The following is a 24664-nucleotide window of genomic DNA, read 5'->3' on the forward strand; positions in this document are numbered from 1 at the left end:
AAAGGAAACATTCATATCCCTCTCAGTTTAGGTTCCCTTTAAGTAGTTAAGGGGAAATAAATATGGCAGCTTCCATATTCTCACTACATCTGTCCTATTGACTATGTGCTCCTCTGTGCATTCTTCCTCAGGAGACTGTATGCAGAATCTAGCTTTCCCATTCAGGATACTTCTTCAGGCCATTTTCTGATGTTTAACCCATATTTAGTTAGCAAGTAAACCTCGTGACTAGACTGAAAAATAATTGTCTACTCTAGTGGGTCCCTGCCCTGAACTCTTGTCTTCGCTGGGAGTCTCGGTTGTAGTTTTTTCTCTAACCCTAATCGTGTTCGTGATTTACCTGATTGTCCCTCCTCCCTCTCTATTAAAGCACACCTGAATTGAGGGGGATATGGAGGCTGCAATATTTCATTTTTAACAATGCAGATTGCCTGGTTGTCCTGCTGAGCTTTTGTCTCTAGTACTCTTAGCCATAGACCCTGAACAAGCATGCAGATCAGATGTTTCCGACTGACGTCTGACTGGATTACCTACAGTACATGCTTGTTTCAGGTGTGTGATTCAGACATTACTGCTGTCAAAGAGATCAGCAGTACTGCCAGGCAACTGGTATTGCTTAACAGGAAAAAGGTAAGGCAGCCTCCCTGTAAGCAGTAAATGCTACCGGACTATAGCCTAAGAACATATCTGCACATCACTCATTGCCTTCAGTCGCCTTAATAATAAAGCAACTATCATTAGGGGCAGCATTGACTGAAGGTATCTACAAGCCATAAAGTGTCCTTTTATTAATACTTTAGAGCCCTAAACGGAGACAAAGGAAGAATTAGATCACTTGGCTGCAGCAAAAGATAATTAGGTTATGGTGTATTTTGTATTTTTGTGGGGCACACAGCGCTGTATAAAGAAGACAGGTACCACTTGAATGTTTATGGCTTTTGTTTGATCACACTTCCTGTTCATCTCCTTTTAAAGTATTATAACATGTCCAATTACTTTTCCTGAACAGGTCCCAATATCATTTGTGGACAGAGTCTACGGCGAGTCCAAACTGGGCGGAAATGAGATTGTCTCCTTCCTGAAAGGCCTTCTAACCTTATTCGCAACCACATGACCCACGTGTACATCTCCTGTCCGCTCTTTGGCAGAACCACCACCTTTTCAGATATTTGGGGGGAAAATACTCTACATGGGTTTGTAGGAAAGGACTGCAAATGTAATAAATTCAATTTTGTATATAAAACACAATTTTCTTTTTATATAAATATTTTGCATCTTAATGTTCCACACATTGGAGATGTTTGAGATTTTTTTGTAGACCTGCAGGGCATAAGTTGTCCAAATAAGAATTTATGTTGAACATCATTAAAGTTTTTTGAAAGTGCATGGAAAGTTTGGTTGCACACCGAAGATTAGCAGCACCGCAGAAATTCATATGACTTTATATGACCTATTGCCACGGTGCAGCAAACATGTGCATAGCACCGCCCTCCGGCTAGTGACGTACTTCCTGCTGGGCAGGAAGTAGGTCACTGAAACTCCCACCACTCCGCACATGGGGCCTAAAGAACAACTGAAGTAGGAGGGATATGGTGGCTGCCATATTTGTTTCCTTTTAAACCATAACAGTTGCCTGGCAGCCCTGCTGATCTCTGGCATCAGTAGTGTCTGAATCATACACCTGACACAAGCATGCAGCTCATCCAATCAGAAACCTCTGATCTGCATATGTGTGTTCAGGGTCTATGGCTTAACGCAGTAGAGGAAAAGGGGCAGCAGGACAGTCAGGCAAAGTACATTGTTTTGAAAGGAAATAAATCTGGCAGCCTCCATCTCCCTTTCACTTCAGGTATGCTTTAAGCATTTCCAGACAAAAAGTGGTTAACCATCTAAGGCCTGGTGCACACCAGAGGAGTTTTTCTGAGCGTTTTGAGTTTTTAAATCTGCTGCTAATCAGAATTATATTTATTTCGCCAAGTACAACGGGGGGTTGTACCCGGAATTATTTTTGGCTCAACCGGGTCGGAGATGGTACAAACGCATACATGCAAACCAACACATACAATCAGGTACAGTAATACAAGTAAGCAATATACCTATATATACATACAGCACTTAATCTAGTGAGGGACGTGTGGGGAAATGTGGAGCGCTATGTGAGGGGAGCAGTCTGCCGGTGGCGCTAGCTCAGCTCCACAGCATTCCCAGATCCCCGCAGTGTGTCTTGGAAGAGAGTCTAAAGAGAAAGAGAAGGGATAGCTAGAGAGAGAGTGAAGAAGAAAAAGAGCCAAGGCAGGGAGAGAGACAGAGGCAGAGTCCTTTTTTTGGGCTGCAGATTAGTCAGTCCGAGTAGTGTCCATCCCTGTAGGAAATCGCCAGGTGGGCCGCGGATCTTCACGGCTTGGTGGTGGTGCTGGCTGATCGCTGATCTTCAGGGGTGGATGGTGTTGCAGGCTGACATGGTCCGCAGCAGTGGCAGGGGGTAGACCCTGGGTGGCCGAGCAGGATGGGGGCTGCGGCTGGTGAAGACCCTCTCTGGAGCTCAGCCTGAGGATCTTTACCACGAGGGAGGCCAAGCAGGAAGCGGGGGTGGTCAGACCTCCTGTGCATGTGGAGTGTCCCACATGCTCCAGGCTGGCGTCTTGGGCTCCTAGGCCCCATCGCAGCGGCCCACGTGGTGGAGGGGGATCCTGTAGCCACCTCAATCCAGGGCTACGGAATTGCTGCACTCTCACAGCAGACGGAGCAGCACTGTGGGTGGCCCTGCCGGACGGTAGGGGATACTGTGTGGCCTACTGCAGGCAGCGATATCTGAGGGACAAGTCAGCTGGGCAGACCCACACAGCCTGTGCCGGGAGCCAGCAGAGGATGGTGCCCACTTGCCTTGTATCCGGGTCCGCGGCGGTGGTCGGCAGCTTACGTGGTGTAAGGGAGCTGCAGGGCCATGGAGGGATCCACATGGGAGACAATGCCGGTGGTCTGGCAGCAGCGGCGGCAGAACGAAGTTCCGCCCCGCTCCCTCGTGTCTGTTGCGGAGCCCTTTGTGCACTCTAGGATGGCGAGGAACAGCTGGTGCTCTTGTCGGCCCGCAGACCGCGACTCGGTGGCCGCGGAGAGAGCGAGACCAGCATTCCCATGTCCTCCGCATCCCGCCTCAGCAGATGTTATCCTATGTGTCTGTGCACACTGGAGCAATGAGGTTTTGTAAAAAAAACAACCCATAGCATTACATTGGGAAGAGCTTTTGAAACCTCTAAAAGCTCTTCCCAATGTAATGCTATGGGTTTTTTTACAAAACCTCATTGCTCCAGTGTGCACAGACACATAGGATAACATTAGCAGCAGATTTTAAAACTCAAAACGCTCAGAAAAACTCTGGTGTGCACCAGGCCTAACTGCTTTTGCTGTTTGACAATGTGGGGTTGAGAACAATAAACTTTACATGGGTGTTCAAACACCAAATGCCTCAATTTCTGTACAGCTTTACTTTTTATGTAAATATAGGTATTAGTATTCTGTATTCAGGAAACTGAGTTTTATGCTTTCGGTCCCTAAGAAGTGCAACTTTGTCTCAAAAACCCCTATAATATAATCCAGAATATGAAATACATGGAATTCAAGACAGAAGCTTCATACATGCTACAAAGAACTCTGCTGAGATGGCCTTTCTAGGCCGTCTACATAGTTTCTAGTGTGTGTACATCTGTCCCACATGCCAGATTTTTAAGATTAGCTGCATTCTTGTTTTCTGGTGTTATTCAGACTCTACTGCAGCCAAATAGACCGGCAGGGCTGCCAGGCAACTGGTATTGTTTAATAGTAAATAAATATGGCAGCCTCCATATTCTTCTCACTACAGTTGTCCTTTAAGCAACACCACCGGTAAGCCCATTGTTCCCCTTTTGGCAGAATCAATGAGCTTGTTCATGTCTAATTATTAATTTTGCACACACATGCATTTTCTCATTAACATTTCTTAGCTACGTTGGTAAAAAAAAGTGCATATATGTCTGACAAATCGTGTGAAAAAAGTGCTTTTTTCCATGCAGACAAGTGTGAACCTTGCTTTATTATCTCTGGCTAGCACCACAGCTACAAACCCTCCCTGTGCATTGTTTAACCCTGTGTACCTCCCTGCACCGTACCCTGCCTGCCAGAAAACGACCTATCTCACTTCTTTTTATATCTAACCATGTTATAGACCCTCTATGAAGTTAGTATTGTGGTGCCCCAATATAATATAGAGAGTAAAGTTGCAGCTGTGTAGGGATGAATCCTCCTATCCAGATAGTCACTGTAATAGTAGAAATTCACAGTGCATGTATACTCTTCTTTACTGTATATCTCTCCACTTCACCACCTGTGTGCACTCAAAGTGCAAAGCAAATGTGAGAGATTGCGGAAAAGCCGCCGCGAGTGCTACTGAGCAGGCGGCTGATTCCGCGTCCAGCGCGGCGGTTTGCACGCAGCAGCGTGCAGCTAGTGTGGCTGAGCCTGTTAGTTCACACAGGTTTAGAGCTACGTGCGCGCGTGCCAGAAGTCAGGACCTTTATGTCAGCAGGAGATGTGTCAGCTGATCAGGATGATCAGCTGATTCCTGCTGGACTCCTGATTGGCTGAGTGGTTTGGGCGGGGTGGCAGAGTCCTGCAACTATATATACAGCTTGCTTGTCAGTTGCTGGTTGTCTGCCGTTGCGATCACTACATGGAAGCACTCAGACCTTTAGTCAGATCCTACAGTGTGTTAGAACCAGGTGGACCTGGGAATTCACACTTAGCCAGTTTACTTGTACTGTTTATCTGTGTTATTATTCAGACTAGTTCCAGGGTGCTGAGACCAAGGACCTCGCACTCAGACTAGGCATTGTTTGATATCTGTTATGACTTATTGCTTTCCTGACTACTCCTCTGTCTTCTAATTCGGTACCTCGCATATTTGATATACCGTTGCCAGACCCTGCTTGCCTTGGATACCGAATCCGCCTTTTGTCTTTGTACTTTATCTGTCAGTGTGTTACCGACCAGGCGTGCCCGACCTCGAGAGCGATCTCTCCCCTTAAGGGCTGGTTCAGATGGGCATTTTTGTGGCGTTTAACGCAGCGTTTCAGACGCAGCGTTTTTTGGGATCTACTGCCATCCCATGCAAGTGAATGGGAGCGTTTAGAGCTGGCTTTTGCAGGCTTCCATGAAAGCCTGGCAGTAGATCCCAGCGTTGCGTCTAGTCTCAAAAGCAACATGCTGCTTTCAGAGGCAGTAAACGCGAGGAAACAATAGCAGAGACCAGAACTGCTAGCCTTGAACGCTTTTCAAAAGCTAGCTTTTAAACGCTGGCGTTTGAACGCAATGCCAAGCGAAAGCTCAGCAGACGCCCATGTGAACCAGCCCTAAGAGATAGTCTCCAGACCAGATAGTGACATCCACCTTCGGGTGTTACTCACTCTCTGGTCCTTCCTACCTCCAGCCTGACTCCTCCCCTTGGAGAGCCTCAGGCTGCTGAAAGGTTCCTGTGCCTTCTTGAGCAGTATTCCAGCACTGCTGGTGCATTGCTCAAAGTATTACTGTTACACCAAACACTCACATACCTATAGGTGTCCAGAGGTTAGCAATATATCTGTATTGTCGGTGATGCTGCAGATCATCAATAATCAGGTATATATCTGCATTCTTGGTGATACTGCAGATCACCAATAATCAGATTCTCTCTGCGTGCTGACACCAATCGTTACAGCAAAGTAGATAGAGATGCTTTCAGTGGATTGAATCAATTTGTTTATTTCTGGGTAAAAGGCAGTGCAGGCAATACGAGGTGGGCACTTACTTGTTTATCCCCTGATGACGGTGTAAGTAAGTGCCCACCTCGTATTGCCTGTACTGCCTTTCATCCAGAAGTAAACGAATTGATTCAATCCACTGAAAGCATCTCTATCTACTTTGCTTTGCACTTTGAGTGCACACAAGTGGTGAAGTGGAGAGATATACAGTAAAGAAGTGTATACGTGCGCTGTGAATTACTACTAATAGTTATAGACCCGAGAGGTGGGCTGTAGGGATAGGGGTTAACTAGGTGGGTGTGGTGAAGATGGCCATTTGGCGGACGATCGATCATCTGATTCCATTATTATAATTGGATGAAAATTGGCGGTAGCAAGAGCATACCCGGTCAACGATACAAGCAATTTTGGGCTAAAATTGCATGTATCGATGGGACATGATGCAAGATGTAGGGCAGCAATGGCATGCAGTATTGAGGCGAACACAACAAACCCCCGGTACTGTCCTCCCTAGTGTAAAATGTGATCTTCCTGCCTCCCCCGCTCAGGGCAGTATACTTTACCTGATGATGTCTGCCACTGTGTCTGTGCTCCATCCACATACCCACGTATACGACAGCAACCACATTGGGTGCATGTATGTAGACAGTAAAGAGCCAGCAGCGGACACCTAGAGGTAAAGTATAGTATAAGGCCGGGGGCAGCAGATCTGGTGTCACAAGGCTGATTTCTAAAGAGATTTCATACTGAAATCGATCGGCCTGCGGTGAATGGGCAGACAACAGATCTCTCTCTGTTCAGAGAGAGATCTGTCCCTTGGTCTGTCTGCCCGTAGATTGATGTATTGACACCTTGAGATGGTCTGCACATGTGGGTAATTTACGGATGCAATGGAGAGATGGGTTGGACTGTCTGTCCAATAAGGTTTGTTTCACACTGGGGCATTCAATTTCCGTATGATGTGTGCATAAGGCAATGTAGAGCAAGCAGAAAAAAACATTGGCATAAGATGTAATGTAGGCAGAGAAAATTAGACAAAAATGTGACAGATGTACTTCAACATTCCTCTTCACTGACTAACATAGTACACATCAACATGGAGGAATAAACATGTATGGCTTTTGTAATAGCCATCTACGCATGAGATTCTAGCAATGCACAGCGGCCCATATGCAATTCACTTTTTCTCCTGAGCTATCTCCTAGGAGATCATTTTAATATTCTCTTTAAAATAACTTCTAAACAATTATACAATTGAAAAAGTTCCTAGAAGTTTCTGTAAAAATACTCACAAAATTATTTCGAGTATTTTCGTGCTTGCTGGTGGTTTAAAAGGCATTTTATGAAAAGGTGTTGAAATATCTCCTAGGAGAAAACTCAGAAGAAAAATAATACTTATCAATAAAATGGACAAACAGTAGGAATAATAAAAATTGCACCCTGCAGAAAGAAAAAACAGAGACAACAGGAGCCCAAATGGTGCAGTATTTTACAGTACCAGAAGTATGTAAAATATGCGGATGTATTATACTCACAAAGGTGGGTTGCAGAAGGGCAACCGACCACTAGAAGCAGGTGGAGATGTATAACCCCGACTCCACTTCGGGTGACCAGACGGAGCTGGTGATGGTCGCACTCTTGATAAAAAGCAAACTTCAATTGTCCTAAATTGGTCAAAGAGGGTTGATCCTCCTCAAAAAGGAGGGTGAAGGCACAAGGTAAAGGGGGAAGAGGTGCTCAGAGAAGATAACGTGTTAAAAATGAAAAAAAAAGTGAGGTGGCTTATCTCAATGAAGACAAATTAACGTATTGATAGAATTTTTTTGCAATAGCAGCGCGTTTTGTAGGTGCATACCCACTTCCTCAGGCCAATGCGCCTTATTAGTGGCTACACGCACTATTAGCCACTGCCATTTGTCCTAAAGAAGTGGGTATGCGCATTGGCAGTGCAATAAAATTCTATTTTATCTTCTCTGGGCGCCTCTTTCCCCTTTATCCTTCTCAATAAAATAGCTTTTAAGTCTTCAGCAGAGAATAGAACTCTCATGAGTTTAATATTGCTTTTTTTATTTATTTATCATTTGTTAGGTGTTAAAATGTTATTTTATAGACCATTTAAAAATTATATTGCATGGAACAAAACTCAGTTAACTGAAGAAGGGCCCAGGTGGAGACAAACTACCATATTTTTCACAACAGGAGAAAAACAGAATTGCTAGGCATGGGCTTCAAAGGGATTATACTGCTTTTATTGCCCCAAATAAACACTGAATACACATTAGCAGATGTGTTTTTGTCCAGCAAATTAGATGACCACAGACTGACCTCTTCAGCTAGAGGTTGACCCCTGGTTAGTAAAAGGAATCGCCACTCTTGGACAGTGGTGGTCATTCCAAACAAAAGTTGTTCAGGTGATACTGTTACTAATTAACTGTACACGATTTATTTGCAAGCTTTCAAAACCTTTTAAGTTTCTAGGCATGTTTCAGAATTGGATCAGAACCATACATCAGTGATGGTCATGTCTAGAAGTAATGGAAAAGCATGTGATCAGTTTGATCAGGTGATAGATGTGTAAAGGCTCATACACACATCAGACTATAGTCTTTGGAAAATGAAAGATCACAGACCAATCTTACCACCCTTCATGTAGTATGAGAGCCATACTCTACACAGTCTTTCCTATGGAGCTGAACTCCCCATCAGAAAAAAATGTTTGCAAGATGCTGCACACAAAGATGCTGTACAGACACAAAAGATCAGTATCTGCAAAAGATCTGTTCCTGCCAAAAATCCTTTCCTGCAAATTGCAATGATAGTCTATGAGATCTGCAGATCATCATACACACATGATTTAACCACTTGCCGACCGCGCACTCATAACGCGCGTCGGCAAAGTGGTAGCTGCAGGACCAGCGACGCAGTATTGCGTCGCCAGCTGCAGGCTAATTAATCAGGAAGCAGCCGCTCGCGCGAGCGGCTGCTTCCTGTCAATTCACGGCGGGGGGCTCCGTGAATAGCCTGCGGGCCGCCGATGGCGGCTCGCAGGCTAAATGTAAACACAAGCGGAAATAATCCGCTTTGTTTACATTGTACGGCGCTGCTGCGCAGCAGCGCCGTAAGGCAGATCGGCGATCCCCGGCTAATCAGCGGCCGGGGATCGCCGCCATGTGACAGGGGACGTCCTGTCACTGGCTGCACAGGACGGATAGCGTCCTGTGCAGCCCCGATCACCGGGGATGACAGGTAGGAGAGGGAGGGGGGGAATTTCGCCGCGGAGGGGGGCTTTGAGGTGCCACCCCCCGCAACATGCCAGCCAAGAGGAGCGATCAGACCCCCCCAGCACACCATCCCCATAGGGGGGAAAAAAGGGGGGCGATCTGATCGCTCTGCGTGCAACCTGATCTGTGCTGGGGGCTGCAGAGCCCACCCAGCACAGATCACAGAATACTGCGCTGGTCCTTAAGGGGGGGTAAAGGGTGGGTCCTCAAGTGGTTAACTGACATTCATCTGCAGATCAAGCAATCATCTTCAGATTTGAAAATCCATCCTGGTGGATCTGATCTGCAGATGAATGTCAGTTAAATCATGTGTGTATGATGATCTGCAGATCTCATAGACTATCATTGCAATTTGCAGGAATGGATTTTTGGCAGGAACAGATCTTTTGCAGATACTAATCTTTTGTGCCTGTACAGCATCTGTGTGTGCAGCATCTTGCAAAGGTTTTTTTCTGATGTGGAGTTCAGCTCCATAGGAAAGGCTGTGTAGAGTATGACTCTCATACTACATGAAGGGTGGTAAGATTGGTCTGTGATCTTTCATTTTCAAAAGACTATGGTCTGATGTGTGTATGGGGCCTAAGTCTCTGATTTGCTAGTCATGATCATGTGCTAAAGCAGGATGTGATTGCAAATCTATCAGCTGAACAAACAAATCACATGCTTTTTCCTGAGTTCTAAATAATTAATCAGGGATATACCAAAGACACGGAAGATCAAAAATTGGAAAATTACTTTTTCTTTTTTATTTGCAAAAAGGTGCAGAAATATATACACAAAATCTTTAATCACGTAGAAAGTGCTTATGATTGATTGAAAAAAAGGCAACAACATCGATTTGTTTCGGGTTAGTAACCCTTCTTCAGGCCTTTAAATATATAGTGAACATCTGCACAGTTGGAATACAAGGTAGAAACTCATCTGGTCAAATATAAAGCCAGGGCAGACCACCACAAGATCAAACAAAGAGCCGCATGGAGACCGGACATCCAAACAGGGTGGATGTCCGATCCCTGTTTGGATGTCCGGTCTCCATGCGGCTCTTTGTTTGATCTTGTGGTGGTCTGCCCTGGCTTTATATTTGACCAGATGAGTTTCTACCTTGTATTCCAACTGTGCAGATGTTCACTATATATTTAAAGGCCTGAAGAAGGGTTACCAACCCGAAACAAATCGATGTTGTTGCCTTTTTTTCAATCAATCATAAGCACTTTTTACGTGATTAAAGATTTTGTGTATATATTTCTGCACCTTTTTGCAAATAAAAAAGAAAAAGTAATTTTTCAATTTTTGATCTTCCGTGTCTTTGGTATATCCCTGATTAATTATTTAGACTTTGAGCTTGGTGCTTGTGGTGCACCTGCAGGGATTTTTTGTATGTTTTGCTTCTCCCAAATACGCTAACTACTATTTTCCTGAGTTCTATGCATGTTTGGTTAGTTGTTTTATTTGGTAGGAAAAAAAAATAATACATCTACAGATATGGCACGAACACCTAATAACGCATAATACAGTTGAATCTACTGGTTTTGTAAAACATACAGGCCCATATGCAATTAATTTTTTCTCCTGAGTTCTCTCCTAGGGGGTATTTTTAAACCTGTCAATATAATGGCTTTTAAACCACCAGAAAGCAAGAAAATACTCAAAATAATTTTGATAGCACTTTTTTTGCCAACTTTTTGGTACTTTTCTAGTTGAAAAGTGCTGGAAAGCTATTTTAGATTGAAGAGTAAAAATTATCTCCTAGGAGAAAACTCAGATGAAAAGTGATTTGTATATGGCCCACAGTTTTGTAAAATCTTTTTTTTCAGGTCCAGTAGAGGAAAAATCTATTCAAAATATTGAATAGTCTAGGCCCACCTTCACCCAAATATACCCAATTTCATATTTTAATCTGGGCTGGAGATGCAGACCAGCTTGCCTTTGTGTAATAATCACCGAACATGGCCGTTCTCATCGTAATCACAGGAAGAAATAATCATACTGTTGAAGCTGTTTGCAGCTAGATTTGCAGTGTAAATTAAACTTTAGATAAAATATATAGAGACAAGTTACTTGTTATAGTTAATTTTTCATCTCGGCTCAGCTTTAAAGAGAAACTCCAGTGAAAATAATGTAATAAAAAATAAAGTGCTTCATTTTTACAATAATTATGTATAAATGATTTAGTCAGTGTTTGCCCATTGTAAAATCTTTCCACTCCCTGATTTACATTTTGACATACCACATGGTGACATTTTTACTGCAGGCAGGTGATGTTAGCGGAAGGAGATGCTGCTTGCTTTTTTGGCAGTTGGAAACAGCTGTTATTTTCCACAATGCAATGAGGTTCACAGACAGGAAACTGTCAGGACCATGGTCATGACATCACATTGTGGGAGGAGTTTCACCACAATATTAGCCATAAAGAGCCCCCTGATGATCCGTTTGTGAAAAGGAAAAGATTTCTCATGTAAAAGAGTATCAGCTACAGATTAGGAAGAAGTTCAATTCTGAATCCACAGAAACAGTAGAGATTTGCATATGGTCTTTTCCTGGTAAGTGCAGGAACAAAATGAGAAAGCTACAGCATGCTATAATAGTACCCTGAGGTCCACTTTATGATATAATTCCTGATGATGGCTTCCCTTTGAACTCATTTGCAGGGTTAAGTGCCTGCCATCAGCTTGACAGTTGGTTGGTGGGTAAAATAGGATAAACCCCCTTTGTTCTCAGCAGAGTTGGAATGCAGTGACTCTGTCCTCTACTACCTACACACTAACATCTGCTGAGCTACAAGGAATGGATGGGATCACATAACCTCTAATCAGAGGAAAGAAAGTTCATTTGTCTCGTGTGTTATATGCAAGAAGTAATGGTGGTATATACATCCAGGTGTTTACCTCTTTCTTCCTTCATGTTCTATTACCTCTGGATGACAGAGAAATGGGATCTCCCACAGCGATCATTTATCCCAACGGGCTAACGCACTAAGTGTACACAAGGGGAACGGATGGCAGAACATGGAAGATGGAAAGTAGGACATGTCCTATTTTCCCAGCGCCATCTCCGAGCAACAGTCTCCTCTGCAGAACAGGGTGCAAAGAACGAGTCTAGCATAACCATCTATATAAAACAGCATTACCATCCGGACAGTTACTTAAAGGAAACCAGAGACAACAGATGCTTACCTTTCTATACATACCTGGGGCTTCCTCCAGCCCCAGTTGACACTGATCGCTCCCACGTCGCCGTCCTCCACTGCCTGCAGCTCCGGTACCAGGACCCCGTAACTTCCTCTAGTTGTGGCCAGTCTGCACAAGAGGAAGTGCGCTCTTTATGTATCTCACCGGTGGCCGTAAACAGCGAACTTCACTTGCGTCAGACTGGACGTGACTGGAAGTTAGCGATCACGGTACTGGAGCAGCAGGCAGCGGAGGATGGCGGTGTGGGAGCGATCCGTGTCCATGGGGCAGGAGGAAGCCTCAGGTATGTATAAAAAGGTAAGTATCTGTCGTCTCTGGTACATTTTAAAGAGCATCTGTAACCCAGGCTTGAACTTCATCCCAATCAGTAGCTGATACCCCCTTTCCCATGAGAAATCTTTACCTTTTCTCAAATAGATCATCAAGGAGGGGTCTGTATGGCTGATATTTCAGGATTTGTATCAGCTGTAACAAACAAATGTTTTTCTTTAAAGGTTATTATGCTGATGCGTATCTCACACCTTCAGGGCTCGTTCACACTAGAGGCCTCTTCAGCCTTTTTTCACACGCAGGCGATTTTTAATATCGCCCCCAAACGCTTCTGCAATGAATGTCTATAAGAGGTTCGTATCAGCGCCGGTCGTGCGGCGTGCGGTTAGCAAAGCGGTGCGTGGACCATTTTTGAGGCGATTCCATCTCAATGGTAGGCATAGGAGAAACGCAAAACACTCACAAAATCACTTTGTGCAGCGATTGCATTCGCATTTTTACGAATAAATACATTGTATTTATTCTTTTCTGATTCAAAGAGTTTACTTTCTGACTAACGTCAGGAAGTGAAAAACCGCAATCACTCAGCAAAACCGCTCAGAAAGGCGTTTTAAAAAAAACAGCGTGCAGGTAATCGCAAAAAAGGCCCACAAAAACCGCCCAACGCGGGCGGACACGCGATCGGAACGCAATGTGAATGAGGCCTAAACAACCATGTGGCTAATATGGGCAGAAATTAAACGGAGCATCTGATGTTCATACTCATCCTCAGTCAGGGGCACAAAGTATTAGAGACATGGAATCAGCAGGAAAGCCAGGAATTTGGCATAGTTTATAAGGTGATATATATGGCAGCATTCATATCCCCTTCACTTAAAGCGGACCCAAACCAAACATTTTTTTAATTAAAAATATTTAGTTGCACCACGCTGACACATACAAAGATAAATAAACACTCCTTCAAACCTATGATCATTTCAGTGCATGCTTTTCACCCTTCTCTTTTCATAGCTAGGGTTATACTGGGGGCAGCCATTAGCAATTCCTCCATTGCCGGACACCATCTACTCCACCAGTTTGCCGGAAAAATCCCGGCAATTTGAAAGGAAGGGAGGGGTTTCTCCAATAAATGTAAAATATTTTATATTTGTCATCATGCAGCTGAAAAAAGGCTGCTATTTATTATTATATTTTAGAAAATAGATTTTATTTCTGAAATCTTGTATTTTTAATTTGGGTCCACTTTAAAGGGATTCTGTGGAGTCCTGCAATAAACATAAACAGACACTTACCTGGGGCTTCTATCAGTCCCCTGTAGCTGTTATGTCCCATGCCGTCCGCCTCCGATCACTCATTCCCCGCCGGCACCGGGCAATTATTCGTCTAACAAGACGTCTCCGGGAGCTTACTATGCAGGCGCAGTACGAGGTTTTCTTGTACGCCTGCGCAGTAAGCTCCCGGGGACGGGAGCGCGCACGTGTGCTGCCCACGGCCACACATCTGCGTGACCCGCGTAATTAGACCGGGAACGGCGGCGGGGAATGAGTGATCGGAGGAGGACAACGCAGGACATTACAGCTACATATGCCCCAGGTAAGTGTCTGTTTATGTTTATTGCAGGACTCCACAGAACCCCTTTAAGGATTACTTTGAGGCTGGTTTTATTCTAGATATGTGCGATGCATGAAGCTTCATATGACCCTCGCCACAGTTCTGCGACAGGGGCATATGCCTGCCTCCGGCTAGTGACGTACCCCGTGATGGGAAACCTGCTTTGTGAACTTGGCGCGCTTGCACTGTGAACCTTTGTGAACCGGAAATCATGTAGGCATTTGTGAAAAAAAAGTCAAATTGCTAATGGAAACGGAGCACCGCGATTTACATGTTAATCACTGCGCTGTTGTGATCGGCAAATCACCAGCGATCTGCTTTTTTGAGCGGATCGCATCAAGGGAAAAATCATCCTTAATTGATTTTTACAGTTCTTATTTGATTTTATTTTTGCACTGTCTAATCCGCGAGTCTCCTGTTAATTAAGTCAGAATTCTAGGACAAACATTCTCTGCTTAGGGCCCGTTTCCACTATCGCGAATCTGCATGCGTTTCCTGCATGCAGATTCGCACAGCCAATACAAGTGGATGGGCTTGTTTCCACTTGTCAGTTTTGCTGTGCGTTTTTCTGTGCAGGATTTTACTGCACGGCAGGGCCCTCTGAATTCGCCTGCGTGTGGAATGCAGGCGAATCGCACACAATGTATTTAATAGGGAAATCGCATGCGTTTTTCCCATGCGTTTTTTGCCGCGAATTCGCATGCGAATTCGCATAGGTACCAATGTAAATTTACACAGGCAGTGACATGGTTAAAATCGCATATACACTCACCTATGCGAATTCGCGGCAAAAAACGCATGCGGAATCGCATCCGCATGCGATTTCGTCAGCGGTGGAATCCGCACCGCAATAGTGGAAACGGGGCCTTATAGTTTTGATATAGGCCTCAATTCACTAAGCAGTTTAGACTAGTCTACTGATGGTTTTTAGTCTACTGATGGTTTGGTCAGTTGCATCAAAGGGGAATTCACTATTACCAAATGTTTTAGACCTGGTCTAAAACATTTGGTAATTAGGTGGATAAAGCTGGGGAAATTATCAAAAGATGCAATTTACAAACAAGTAGCTATGACTGACATCCTTCTCCTTTGATGAGCTCTCCTTTGCATACAATTAAACTCCTGCATAAATAATTCAAAAGGTTCCATCCTCACATCTATAGCCCCCTCTAAACCATTAAATTCCAGGAACAATCGATCGAACTCGATTGGATCAAATTCGATTAGATTGATTAAATCCGACATGTCCGACGGGATCGTGTGATCGATTTTGCTAGTTTTCAATGCAAATCGATCACGCGATCGATCGAATCCCGATTGGTCATGTCAGATTTCATTGATCTAATCGAATTCGATCGATCGTGCCTGAAATTTAATGGTGTAGAGGGGGCTTAAAATACCTCACAGAATTACTTTACCTACAGAAATCAGATGGTCTAATCTCTGTCAGAAAAGGTGGGCGTGGTTACTCCTTGTTTGCCTTTGTGAATTGTGTAATTACTGAATGTTAGACCAGGTCTAAAAATAAGTCTAAAGGTGCCCATACACTCGTCAGATTGGCAGCAGACAGATAAGAAATGCATCTGATGATCTATCTGATGCGTTTTTAGAACATTTTTTACCAGGATAGAATTCCAATAGATTTCAGTTTGAAATCTGTTGAAATTCGATCTGATGGCATTTTTTTGCCATCAGATTTCCATTAAGGCCAATGCAAACTGATAAGCAATCTCATCAGATCGACCTAAATTTTCCACCCTGCTAGTTCGATGGAAATCCATCGAAATCGATCGAAATCGGCCGTCGATCGGTCGATTGGCCAACCGATTTGCGATCGATCGATCGATCGATCGATCGCGATCGATCGGTCGGCCAGAAAATCGGCTGAGTGTATGGGCTGCTTAAAACATTACACCGAACCATAAATAGATTAAAAGCCATCTGTAGCCTAGTCTAAACTGCTTAGTGAATTGAGGGCAAAGTGGAGAGATTTAGAACCTTTGTAAGTTTTTAAGGCTTTATGTGTCCCACTTTTGGAGTTTGTCTCTAGCTCTGCTAACAGCTGAAATTCCTGTTTCTCCTTTCAAAGTGTCGAAAAACCTTGTTACTCTTACCATTAGCTGTATTTCTTCGAGTCCCTCAGGATGGCCTACATGAGAGATTCCATGCTCCTCCCCCCAATGGAAACACAAGCCCAAAACCCAAGCCCTTTTTCTTGTAGGCTTAGTCAATCCAGAGCCGGATTAAGGCTAAATGGGGCCCTAAGCAAAGTAACTGATTTGGGCCCCCCATCATGTCATAATAGAATCAGAAGATGCAGCTGCACAGCAACATGCCGCACACACCGGGGCAGCCGAGCTACTGGTTGCTATGGGCAACAGCCTGCTTTCCTCTGTGGGTGCACAATGCAGAGAATAGCAGCGGCAAAATGTAGAGTGAGAGATGAATGGCTGGGACATTTGCACTCAGGGGCTGGGGCACCCCTGTGAAGAGGGAACCAGATATCACAGCAGCAGCACTTTCCCCCTGTATCTCCAGCCTGGCAATAGCAGAAAGCTCTGGACACCGCCAAACCAGAAGCCGTTCCCCAGACAGAATTACATAACCACCCCCACCACAGAACAACCGATTTCCTCCTAAACTAGACAGCCACCATGCAGCATCCCAGTGAATACGATAGTCCAGCAGAGAAGGCAGCCACAGCGGGGGAGAATGACAGCACCAGATGACTCACATTCACCTATTGAGATCCAAGCAATAGAGGTCCCATCATCTGGAGCCCATCTGTCTCCTCTAGAGTGCTGCCGCTCTGTTACTACTACTATTACTACTTCCTACTTCCTGTCTGATCTGAGAATCAGGAAGTTCAGAGCGAGCGGCTGCACTGTAGAAGAGACAGATGGGTTTCAGATGACTGGATCTCTATCGCTTGGATCATGGATAGGTTAGTGAGCATTTGCCATCTGCTGCTATCATTCTTGCTGCAGCTGTGGTTCTCTGTGGGAAGGGAGGGAGGAGTGGGCAGCGGCAGAGCGCACAGTAGCAGGAGGGGTACCTAGGAGGAGAGCCTGGCTCTGAAGACAATCAGCAGCGCACGGCATCATTTGCCAAGACAAATAACATTTATATCGCGCTTTTCTCCTTGCGGACTCAAAGAGCCAGAGTGCAGCCACTAGGGCATGCTCTATAGGCAGTAGCAGTGTTAGAGAGACTTGCCTAAGGTCTCCTACTGAATAGGTGCTGGCTTACTGAAAAGGCAGAGCTGAGATTCGAACCCTGGTCTCCTGTGTCAGAGGCAGAGCCCTTAAAGGGACTCCGAGTAGTGCCTGTGGGTATGCCTTTAAGCATACCCACAACTAATTAATTACATCCTCACACCTACCAGCATGATGTTTGTAATTATATCCCCCTGAGTTCCTTATATTTCATTGCATTGTGCTGAATCGAGCTGCCGACTTTGGAGAAAAGTCGTCCTGTGGCCGTGATTTCGATCGCGAAAACTAACCATTTATATATCATTGGAAAGAGGAGAAAGAGAGCTTTAAAATGATATGCATATTTCCATAGTTACTGCACTGCTCAGAGTCCCTTTAACCATTATACCATCCAGCCACCGCTGACAGGATGGCGAGGGCTGGTTTATGTGCTGATGAGGCTCCTTTGACTCTGAATGGGGCCCCAAGCAACTGCTTTTGTTGCCTGGTCAGTAATCCGGCCCTGAGTCAATCGTTTCCCTAACCCAACAAGAAATCGTTAATTTGGGTGATTGCAGACCTTTTTTAGGACCAGCAAACAGAACAAAAAGATGATTGGCTCTTCTGAAATTCTTAAAGGGGCACTATGGCGAAAAATTGTAAAATTTGAAATACTGTATGTGCAAACATAACTAAATAAGAAGTATGTTTTTTCCAGAGTAAAATGAGCCATAAATTACTTTTCTCCTATGTTGCTGTCACTTACAGTAGGTAGTAGAAATCTGACAAAAGCGACAAGTTTTGGGCTAGTCCATCTCTTCATAGGGGATTCTCAGCAAGGCTTTTATTCTTTATAAAGATATTCCCTAAAAAGGATTTAAACAATTATGCTGGCCAGCCTCCCTGCTCGCTACACAGTTTTTTTGGCAGTTGGATAGAGCAACTGCCATTCATTAAGTGCGTTTGAAAATAAATGAATCCCTGAGAATCCCCCCATGAATAGATGAACTAGTCCAAAGCCTGCCACTTCTGTCAGATTTCTACTACCTACTGTAAGTGACAGCAACATAGGAAAAAAGTAATTTATGGCTCATTTTACTCTGGAAAAAACATACTTCTTATTTGGTTATGTTTGCACATACTGTATTTCAAATTTTACAATTTTTCGCCATAGTGCCCCTTTAAGAATTTCAGAAGAGCCAATAATCTTTTTGTTCTGTTTGCTAGTCCTAAAAAAGGTCTGCAATCACCCAAGTTAACGATTTCTTGTTGGGTTAGGGAAACGATTGACTAAGCCTACAAGAAAAAGGCGCTTGGGTTTTGGGCTTGTGTTTCCATTGGGGGGAGGAGCATGGAATCTCTCATGTAGGCCATCCTGAGGGACTCGAAGAAATACAGCTAATGGTAAGAGTAACAAGGTTTTTCCTTGTTACTCTTTCACAGTGGGACATTGCGTTTGATGCGACGTTAAGGTCGCATAACGTGCCCCTAATGCAACGCATTGAAAGACTATAACTTGGACGTTATAGTACATTCTTTAGCCCTGCGTTTGGTGCGCCATTTTCGTCGCACAGTGATGGAACGAAAACGGCGCATGCGTTACATTATAAAAAAAACATTACTGAGCATGTGCAACACACACAACGCAGCAGATTTATTGCTAATCGCACAGCATGCAGCACTTTCTAAATATTGCTACACGTTACATACTACGCAACGTGTGCACTGTGAATGTTGCACAGACTTAATATTGCTCTGCGTTAGTCCATGTTAAAACACAAAACAGGCAAATATTTGTGATTTCTTGAGGGCAGCAATCTTTTTGGTTGAAAGGAGGTGACAGGGAGCATGAGACACAGTTCCAACTGTCCTGTGTCCTGATCACACCGCCAAGCTGCTAGGCAACGAGAACGACAACTTTATCATAGAAATCATGAAAAGTATTTTGCACTATAGTGATTCGATTTGCAAATCGCAATCGCTTTCTGGAGCGATTTTAAGTTGATAATGCAATGCAAATGAAAAATCGCAATTGCATAACAAAATTAATGAAAAATCACAATCTCTGGCGCTTGTGATTTTTGATTTTGATTGCTAGTGGAAAAGGGCCTTTATGTGAATGCGAGGAGGTGAATCTAGAGGTGAACAAAATAAGGTCATGTGCAGATCTGAGATTGAGTTAAATTACTTTGTAATTGCTGATTCTGCATTACTTTGAAACATGTAATATAGCAAATGTATTGTTGAGTACGCAACAGATGCTCTTTAAGCAGAGTATCTATATCCTTGTTGAAAAAAAACCCTCATATAATAAAAAGGTTTTTTTTTTATTAATTTACAGTATAGAAGAAAAGCACCTAGCTGTGATGTAACTTGTTGTATAATATAACACGTGTACAGGATCTATTTAAATATAGGCCTGGTATAACATATGTAAAGCAAGTGCTGAGATGGAATCTGCTGTGTAATAACACGGAGATTAATAATGAGAGAGCGAGTGGCAAATATTTGAGTGTAACACATTCCCATCCTCTTGGCACGGGGAACAGAATAAAAAATATTGGCACCTTTTATTGGCTGCTGGCCAGAGGTTATATTCTGGCTGCAAAGGCACAGAGCTTCTAGGAAGAGCAGCACCGCAGGTTCACCCCGTGTCAGGCTATACAAGCTAATCGCAGAGGAACTGTACTCAAAATAACATCATTCAGAAAATTGCTTTTTTGTTTGTTACAATTAGAGATGGCCAGAACGGTTCGCTGGCAAACGGGAATCGGCGAACGTCCAGTGTTCGTGATCGCGGAGAACTGCAAACTTTTCCGGAAGTTCAATTCGCCCCCATAGTGCATCATTAGGGTCAACTTTGACCCTCTACATCACAGTCAGCAGGCACATAGTAGCCAATCAGGCTACACTCCCTCCTGGAGCCCCCCCCCCCCCCCTCCTTATAAAAGGCAGGCAGTGTCAGGCATTGGACTCATTCGTGTGCCTGCAGTAATTAGAGAAGGGAGCGCTGCTGCTGCTGCTGAGAGAGCTATAGGGAAAACTTAGTTAGGCTCTAGTAGGCTTGTTAGCTTGCTCCTTGCTGATTCTTATTGCTAAAATAGCACCCCTCAACAGCTCTTTTGAGAGCTAATCTTGTTCTTGTGATCTATTTTTTTTTTGTGTGTGTGTGTGTCCCACATACACTTTTGTTGCATAGACAGCCTTGGTAATTCCTACCATGCCACTGCCAGGCCCAGCACATTCAGTGACTACCTGTGTGTGTGATAGGCAGCTGCACATTTGTAATCTCAATCACTGCACCTGTTCACTGTTCAGTGCACCTACCTACCTACACCTACGTGAGCACACGCATAGTTAATACCACCAGTCATTGCACCTTTTCACGGTACCCGTGTGTGTGTGTGACAGGTGCACATTTGTAATTCCAATCACTGCAGTGCATACCTGTAACCTGTTCAGTGCACCTACGTGAGCGCAAGCAGTGTAATATACCCCCAGTCATTGCACCTGTTCACGGTACCTGTGTGTGACGGGTGCACATTTGTAATTCCAATCACTGCACCTTTTCACTGTTCAGTGCACCCACCTACCTACGTGAGCGCAAGCAGTGTAATATACCACCAGTCATTGCACCTGTTCACGGTACCTGTGTGTGACAGCTGCACATTTGTAATACCAATCCCTGCATACCTGTTCACTGCACCTGTGTGATCGCACGCTGTTTAGTATACCAGTCCGTGCATACCTGTTAACTGCACCTGTGTGACAGATGCACATTTTATTTTAATACCAGTCACTGCTACCTTTCACTGCACCTGTGTGATCGCACATTGTATTAGTCAAGTCAGTGCATACCTTTCACTTCATCCCCCTGATATGGACAAAACAGGTAGAGGCAGAGGCAGGGGCAAACCCAGAGGCAGGCCACTCGGCAGGTCTGTTCGAGGTTATGCTGACATGATTTCATGTGGCCCTGACCCAAAGTACAGTGCTCAGAAGAAGGCACGTCCCATCAACTCCCAAGATTGTCAGGACGTGGTTGACTATTTAACAAAGAACACCTCATCTTCCGCATCCACCAGCGTTACCCCAAGTACCACATCCACTACATTTGACACTTTGCAGGAGTTATTTGGTGAGGAAATCACTGATTCACAGCCATTATTGTTACAACAAGATGAAGGTGCAAAGCAAGTTACACCACCTCATATGTCTGAGTTAGGCAACACTATGGACATAACGTGTGAGGAGGATGATGAAGTACCTGCTGTTGGTGCAGTTTTGGAGGTGTCTGATACAAGCGAAGCTTTGGAGGATGATTATGATGATGATACTGCCATGGTTGCCACGTGGGGTCCTAATGGCCCATACTCACGAGGGACTTTTGTCGCCTCAACACGCGGCGCGCGCGTGTTGCGGCGACAGGTCGCCCGTGAGTATGGGCCGTCGCACGCGCGCGCACCCCGAACTGTCGCCCGCCGCTCTTGTCGCCATGCGATTGAAAGTTTCAATCGCATGGCAACAGTCGCCGCCGCACCTCCGCCGCAACTGTCGCTAGTCCGCGTGAGTACGCGGACTAGCAACAGCAACCTCCATAGAGGTGAATGAAGCTTCCGGCGGGGGGAGGAGGAACGTCGGCGACAGCTTCCGTCTCGCCGCTGGTCCCTCTTCCGCGTGTGTACGCGGAGGGACCTGGAGAGAAGCTGTCGCCGGCCTGTCGCTAGCACGCTCACGTGTGCTGGCGACAGGCCACTTCTGCAGCCCGTGAGTACGGGCCATAAGAGACAGGATGACCAAGGGGACAGTTCAGAGGGTGAGTCAGAAAGGAGTAGGAGGAGACGAGTTGCTGAAAGAAGCAGGGGGAGCTCGTCGTCAGAAACAGTTGGTGACAGTGTCCGGCGCCATTTATCGCCACCTATGGACAGCCAGCCTACATGCCCTTCAACCTCAGCTGCTGATGCCACCATAGTGCCCACACCCCTGGGCTCAGCAGTGTGGAAATTTTTTTGTGTGTCTGCCTCAGATCAGAGCAATGCCATCTGTTCTCTCTGCCGCCACAAATTGAGCCGTGGACAGGCCAACAGCCGCGTAGGGACAACTGCCTTACAAAGGCACATGCAGAAAAGGCACAAACTGCAATGGGAAGACCACCTGAGGAAAAGCAGCACACAAAAGCAAAGCCACCCTCCTCTTCCTCCTTCAGGTGCATCTTCTTCTTCAGCCGCTTTCTCCCTTGCACCTTCACAATCACAGCCTCCCTCCTCCACTCCACCTCTTACCTTGAGCGGTTCCTGTTCCTCCGCCCACAGCAGTAGCCAGGTGTCCGTGAAGGAAATCTTTGAGCGGAAGAAGCCAATGTCTGCCAGTCACCCCCTTGCCCGGTGTCTGACAGCTGGCTTGGAGGAACTGTTATCCTGCCAGCTGTTACCATACCAGCTGGTGGACTCTGAGGCCTTCCGAAAATTTGTGGCCATTGGGACACCACAGTGGAAGATACCAGGCCGCAATTATTTCTCCAAAAAGGCGATACCCAAACTGTACCATGAAGTTGAGAGGCAAGTGGTGTCATCTCTGGCACACAGCGTTGGGTCAAGGGTCCATCTGACCACAGATGCCTGGTCTGCCAAGCATGGTCAGGGCAGATACATTACTTACACAGCCCATTGGGTCAACCTAGTGACCGCGGGCAAGCAGGGAGTATGTGGCTGTGCAGCGAACCTAGTGACACCTCCACGGCTTGCAGGCAGGCCTGCTGCCACCTCCTCTCCTCCTGCTACATCCTCTTCGCTGTCGTCGTCCTCCTCCTCCTTGAGTGGCAGTTCAACTCTACTGATGCTGCAATCTCCTCTCCAGCTACACAGCCCCAGCTCCCCAGGGCCTATGCTGCATGCCAGGTACGACAGTGTCACGCCATCTTAGACATGTCTTGCCTCAAAGAGGAGAGTCACACTGGAGCAGCTCTCCTGGCTGCTCTGAGCAAACAGGTGGATCAGTGGCTGACCCCGCACCAACTGGAGATCGGCAACGTGGTATGTGACAACGGCAGCAATCTCATTTTGGCTTTGAATTTGGGAAAGTTGACACATGTACCCTGCATGGCACATGTGCTCAATCTCGTAATTGAGAGATTTGTGTCTAAGTACCCAGGCTTACAGGACATCCTAAAGCAGTCCAGGAAGGTGTGTGGGCATTTCAGGCTGTCTTACACGGCCATGGCATGCTTTGCCGATATTCAGCAGAGAAACAGCTTGCCGGTGAGACGCTTGTTTTGCGATAGCCCGGCTGGAATTCGACCCTCCTGATGTTCGACCGCCTGCTACAACAGGACAAAGCTGTCAAACAGTATCTCTACAACTACAGTCAAAGGACACAGTCTGGGGAGATGGGGATGTTCTGGCCAAAGTACTGGACACTGATGCGAAATGCCTGCAGGCTCATGCGGCCGTTTAAGGAGGTTACAAACCTGGTGAGTCGCAGTGAAGGCGCCATCAGCGACTTGATCCCATATGCCTTCTTCCTGGAGCGTGCCGTGCGTAGAGTGGTGGATCAAGCTGTGGAGGAGCGTGAACAGGAACAGGAGGAAAAGTTGTGGGATCAATTCTCAGCAGAAGCAGATGATTCCTCTACACCTGCGGCAGCACAGAGGGGGTAGGAGGAAGAGTCGTGTGGGGAACAGGAGGCAGATTATGAGGAAGGTGCTGTTTTGCAGGAGGAGGATGAGGCGGAAGAACAACCGCAGCAGGTGTCGCAGGGGGCTTGTGCTGCTCAACTTTCCTGTGGTATTGTTCGTGGCTGGGGGGAGGAGGAGGACTTACCTGACGTCACTGAGGAAGAGCAAGAGGAGATGGATAGTACGTCTGCATCCAACTTTGTGCAGATGGCATCTTTCCAGCCTGTTGAGGGACCCCTGTATAAAAAAACTCAAGGGGAATGAGCTGTACTGGGTGGCCACGCTACTAGACCCTCGGTATAGGCACAAAGTGGCAGAGATGTTTCCAAATCACCAGAAGGCAGAAAGGATGCAGCACTTGCAGAACAAGCTGGCAACTATGCTTTACAATGCATTTAAGGGTGATGTCACAGCACAACGGAATAAAGGTACCACTGCCAGTAATCCTCCTCCCATGTCCACGCAGGCAAGGACAGGACGCTCCAGCGATCTCATGGTGATGTCTGACATGTGGACATTCTTTAGTCCAACGCCTCGCCTTAGTGCTTCCAGATCCACCCTCCACCAACGCATGGACCGGCAGGTAGCTGACTACCTGGCCTTAAGTGTGGATGTAGACACTCTGAGCAGCGATGCACCCTTGGACTACTGGGTGTGCAGGCTTGACCTGTGGCCA

General features: G+C 45.6%; 1 protein-coding gene and 1 long non-coding RNA gene across 2 annotated transcripts in view; one reads left to right on the forward strand and one right to left on the reverse strand.

The window, feature by feature from the left end:
• The window catches only part of DPM1 (dolichyl-phosphate mannosyltransferase subunit 1, catalytic), a 36740-nt gene extending 35354 nt beyond the window's left edge, over nt 1-1386 (forward strand). Inside the window, exon 9 of the mRNA XM_068262543.1 lies at nt 1010-1386. Coding sequence (XP_068118644.1) covers nt 1010-1114 — 105 coding nt within the window. The 3' untranslated portion in view covers nt 1115-1386. The remainder of the gene's footprint in view (nt 1-1009) is intronic.
• Nucleotides 1-24664, reverse strand: part of LOC137541299 (uncharacterized) — a 71374-nt gene that overhangs the window by 16941 nt on the left and 29769 nt on the right. The window lies entirely within an intron of this gene.

The sequence above is a fragment of the Hyperolius riggenbachi genome, chromosome 12, assembly GCF_040937935.1.
Source record: "Hyperolius riggenbachi isolate aHypRig1 chromosome 12, aHypRig1.pri, whole genome shotgun sequence".
Taxonomy (NCBI): Eukaryota; Metazoa; Chordata; class Amphibia; order Anura; family Hyperoliidae; genus Hyperolius; species Hyperolius riggenbachi.